At 50.9% G+C, this 4,656-nt stretch overlaps 1 protein-coding gene across 1 annotated transcript; it reads right to left on the reverse strand.

Moving 5' to 3' along the window:
* Positions 1–437: 437 nt before the first annotated feature.
* RPS17 (ribosomal protein S17) lies at positions 438–4,285 on the reverse strand. The gene is made up of 5 exons (XM_033190949.1): positions 4,141–4,285; positions 3,692–3,843; positions 2,608–2,713; positions 2,026–2,091; positions 438–566 (listed from the first exon to the last, which is right to left on the reverse strand). The coding sequence occupies exons 1-5, from the start codon at positions 4,141–4,143 to the stop codon at positions 486–488; spliced, it is 408 nt and encodes a 135-aa protein (XP_033046840.1). The 5' UTR covers positions 4,144–4,285; the 3' UTR covers positions 438–485.
* Positions 4,286–4,656: the final 371 nt, after the last annotated feature.

Consider the following 4,656-nt stretch of genomic DNA (forward strand, 5'->3'; position numbering starts at 1 on the left):
TCCCAGTTATCATTGATTCTCCCACATTTATTCACATTTGTCGAGATCTCTTAGATTCCAGGCACTGGGCTCCACACTGGACACAAAGACACCACTCATCCTACCTCCCACTGACAGAAAAGTAAAACCCTGATACACATGATAATCCCGTTGCTACCATCTCAATGTGGGCAAGTTGGCCCAAATTATCTCTACTGAGCAGGGGCTGAAGACCCAGGGAAGCAGGGTGGGGCTCTCAAAGCAGCTTTCCAGGCTCATACTGCAGACCACTAGCCACATGCTCAGGCTTGCCCTTGCTCGTTTACTAAACTCCAGTGAACCCACTCCCCATAGACAAGCAGCATCCGAATCCCAGGTAAGTGCCAGCTGATGTGTCACCTTGAGAGCTCCTGCCTTTACTCTACCCACATACAACTGCAAAGATGACACAGGGCAAGGCTGTTGTCCCAGATTTATTGAAAATAATATAGCACTGCAGAAAAAATTCAAACAGGTCCCCGAGGCGTTTTGAAATTCATCCCAACTGTAGGCTGCGTGACCTGCAGGTTGGACAGACTGCCGAAGTCCTGGAACGAGAAAATGGATTCAGTAAGCAGTTACTGGTGAGATCTGTGGGTGGGCCCCAGGAGAAAACAGAGGGCCTTCTCCCTGCCCCTAGAGCCACAGCATTCTCAAGGAGGTCCACAGGCTACCTGAAAGACCCCTTTACTCTAAGAGCCAACAAGGGCCTCAATGCCTCCCACTTTTCCAGTGTGATCTTCCTTCAACACACACCTGACCGTGTGGTATCCCCACTTACAACTCTATGACTTTTACCCAATGTACCATACCATTTTTCAGTTTTCACAACCCCTTCCTATCACTCAAAAACACCATTTCTCAATCTTGGTAATGCAGACATCCTGAGCTGGATATTCTTTGTTACAGGGAGCTGTCCTGTGCATCGCAGAAAGTTGAGCAACATCCTTGGCCTCTATCCATTAGAAGTTAGCAGGTATCCCCTTGCTATGAGAACCAAAACAATGTGTCTGGACATTGCCAAATGTCCTCTTAGACAAAACTCTGTCCTTTTGAGCATACACAGTGCCACTTGCTTTGCAGGACCAGCCTCAGGTAAGAGCTATTACTAATCTAATCAACATTTGTGAAGGGCCCAAGTACACAAGGCACCAAGCAGAAGGGAGGGAGGCAAGAGCAGACCCTGCCCTCGCACAAGCTCAGGCTGGTGGGCAGGACAAGAAGCCAAAGGGCCCACCTTGTACCTGGAACTTCATGTCCTATTTGGTCCTCAGAAACCCATTTTAGTTTCAACAAAAAAGCTGCATTCAGCGCAGTGGTTATTTCAGGAGGAAAAGACCCACAGCGGGCTGCAGCTGTACTGGTGATGTTTTTCTGAAGCTGGGAAAGTACATGGGAGTTCATTTTGCTAATTACCTCTTTGAGTGCCTTAAACATTTAATGACCATAAAAATAAGAAAAATGAAGTTGTTCAAAATCACCAACTGCCCAATGGATTTTTGAAGCCCATGCTTTCACCCAAGTATGCAAAAGGCCTAAGATTAAGCCACAGAAGAAACATCAAAGTGCAATGAAGATACCCTGAATAGTGATACCCTAAGTAGTGCCTTGTATGTACCTGGAAATGGACCAAAGCTCATTTCTGAGTGGTTAGCATGGAGACACCAAAGGAATACCATCACAGAAGAAAAACAGGCAGAATGAAGAGAGCCAGGGCTGACACAAAGAGGACAACCTAAGCCAGCCATAAGACCAAGAACAGAAGCAGCCAAGAGAGAAAAGGTATCCTGGAAGCCACTAGATTTGGGAATCATGATCCTGAGGTGAGCAAACTCAATGCACACAACTTTCGCTACACCCATTATGAAAGCAGTCCAATTTAGTGGCTAGAAGTTTAGATGGGATTCCCAACTCTGCCACTTACTAGCTGGGTGACCTTGGATAGTAAGACCTACTGATGGTTTTTGACCAGGAAAATACCACTTTAGGAATCCAGCAAACACTTACCAAAAGCTTCAGCATTTCCTTAGTGTCAGGATCTACTTCAATTATCTCCTGATCCAGGGCTGAGACCTAGAAGTAAATGAGATAGGCTCAAAATACCAATCAATGAGATTATCATTCACCTCTCCTCCTCTTTTCCCCAGGTTCTTAAATATGAAGAAGAGTTGCACAAGGACAGCATTCCTCTCACAAGACAAGCAGTCTCTACAGTATTACAGACCCCAATGACCTGTTCTTCTGGTCTTACCTTCCCATGCCCTCAATACGTCTACTCAGTATTCAGAACACTTGAAGTCTGTGTTTACACCAAGGAATACCATATTAGGGGCAAATGAAAAACCCAAATGCCACGATAGCAGTCATCAAATCAACATTATTAAGGGCTCCCATGAAATACGGACTAAACTAGTTCCCAAAGAGCAGAATGGAGGCTAAGAAACTGATACGGGGCTATGGGCACCTACAGCTGGTTAGGAAATGTATGGATAAAAGGTCTTAGATTCAGCTGAGGTCCCTTTGGAAGCCGGAACCCACAGCTTTATCATTCGAGGATTAGCCAGAAGCCCAAATATCCAGAAAGTTTACCTCAGGAACGTAATTGTCTCTCCTTTCTCTCTCCTCCTCCTGCAGCTTGATGGAGATACCTCTTACAGGGCCTCTCTGAATCCGCTTCATCAGATGGGTGACATAGCTACAAAGCACGCATAGCCAAAGAGAACCGTGAGAAAACAAATCAACTCCCACCTGGTACTCAGCACATGTGGATATATAAATACCCGCTTTAGTTCTTTTCCACAGTGAGAAGGGAGAGGACTATCGTGGGACCTCCCACACATAGAACCTCCACAGGTCTGCGCATTCCTTCCCTTTGGTTTCTCACTCTCTATTCAAACTCTCCTTCATAGTGATCAACTCCCCCTCCCCCGCCCTGCCCAGCAGTTTCACGACCCTTCATAGCCTTCATTTTCTTTCTTCCAATTTCAAATTCACATAATTTGGCAATTAATACGTTGACTTTGGCACTATTCTTTCAGGGCATATTCCTATAAATCTCTCGAACAGTAACTGCAACTGTGAAGAACGCATTAGAAGCTGACACCTACCCGGGCACGGTGGCTCACGCCTGTAATCCCAACAATCTGGGAGGCCGGGGAAGGCGGATCGCTTGAGGTCAGGAGTTCGAGACCAGCCTGGCCAACATGGTGAAACCCGTCTCTACTAAAAACACAAAAATTAGGCGGGCGTGGTGGCACGTGCCTGTGATCCCAGCTACTCGGAAGGCTGGCGCAGGAGAATCGCTTGAACCCGGGAGGCGGAGATTGCAGTGGGCTGAGATCGCGCCACTGCTCTAGCCTGGGCGCCAGGGCAAGATTCCGTCTCAAAAAAAAAAAGAAAGAAGAAAAGAAAGCTGACATCTAAAAGCAACGTAGCTACAAGGCAAGAGGTCTGATGGTGGCTACCTCCAACCCAGTGTCACCGCGGCCAGTCATGACACAAGCCTAAGTTCACAACGGAAATCCTGCACACGCAGAGCTCTAGCCCTCCTCCGGGACACCAAGGAGTCTCAGGCTAACAAAACCACCACAGTACCGTCTCTTACAGAGTCGGAGGGCGGCAGAGCACATAAACAAGCTGCGGGGCCCCGGAGGCCGAGGAAGCCCCGACTCACCCTGCTATCTTGTTGCGGAGCTTCTTGCTGGGGATAATGGCGATCTCCTCGCACACGCGCTTGTTCGTGTGGAAGTCGTTGCCCAGGCGCGTGTAGTACTTCTCTATGATGACCCGGGCCGCCTTCTTCACGGTTTTGGTGCGAACGCGACCCTGCGGGTGGAGAGCACAGGATCACTCACGAGCCAGCGCAACCTTTTGGGAAGAGTGCCGCACCGAGCCCCGGCGGGTGTGGTTGGGGACCGCCGGCTGCGCTGAGCCAGAGAAGGGGCCCGGCTGGGCAGTGCTGGACGCCGGGCTCAATGCGGAAGCTGCCTTCCCGCTGCGCTCCAGCCTGACAGGGCTCCGAGCCCGCCCGGCCCAGGGCCTCTTTTTGTGGGCTGAAGACCGCGGGAAGCTGCAGATGGAAGAAGATTGTGGAGGATGGCGGCCTCGACCCAAAACACCTACCATGTTGGCGGGTCCTTGGTAAAAGAGGAAACAGGAAGGACAGGCGAGGCCTATTAAAGCTTAGGCCAGAAAGCCGCTTCCGCCGGTACCTGGCGCGCTGAGCCTACTCCGGAGCCACACAGCGCCCCCTGGCGGAGTGGGGCGGGAGCGGCGGCGGCGCGCCCCTCCGGTGGGCGAGGTGTGTCCCGCCCCCGACGGCCCCTCCCTTTCCGCTCCCCGCTTCCCCTTGGTTGACTTGGGCTCGCTTCTCTCCCTCATCTGATTTTTACTGGGACCGCCCGTGTGCTGTGCTCTAGCGTAGGAGCGGTCCATCTCTTCCACACACGCCAGGGAGAGGAGAGGCATCCGGTCCTCGGGAGGACCGAGAAAGGAAGGCGATCCAGGGCCGCGGAACAATGAGGAAGTGCGGGATGACGGCCGCCCAGGGTCCCCACCCACTCCGCTGGCCAGAGACTTGGCAGGTAGAGACAGGGTGCGACTGGGAGAGACATACCTCATTTCTTCTGGGCCTTTGCT

The sequence above is a fragment of the Trachypithecus francoisi genome, unplaced genomic scaffold (assembly GCF_009764315.1).
Source record: "Trachypithecus francoisi isolate TF-2019V2 unplaced genomic scaffold, Tfra_2.0 Lachesis_group3, whole genome shotgun sequence".
Taxonomy (NCBI): domain Eukaryota; kingdom Metazoa; phylum Chordata; class Mammalia; order Primates; family Cercopithecidae; genus Trachypithecus; species Trachypithecus francoisi.

Bases quoted from the DNA above. Each gene is read 5' to 3' on its own strand.
- RPS17 (XM_033190949.1), bottom strand. The intron at 2,092-2,607 runs GTAAACTTTCTG...ATTTACTTCTAG, and splicing joins GAGACAATTACGTTCCTGAG to GTCTCAGCCCTGGATCAGGA. The intron at 567-2,025 runs GTAAGTGTTTGC...TTCTCGTTCCAG, and splicing joins AGGAAATGCTGAAGCTTTTG to GACTTCGGCAGTCTGTCCAA.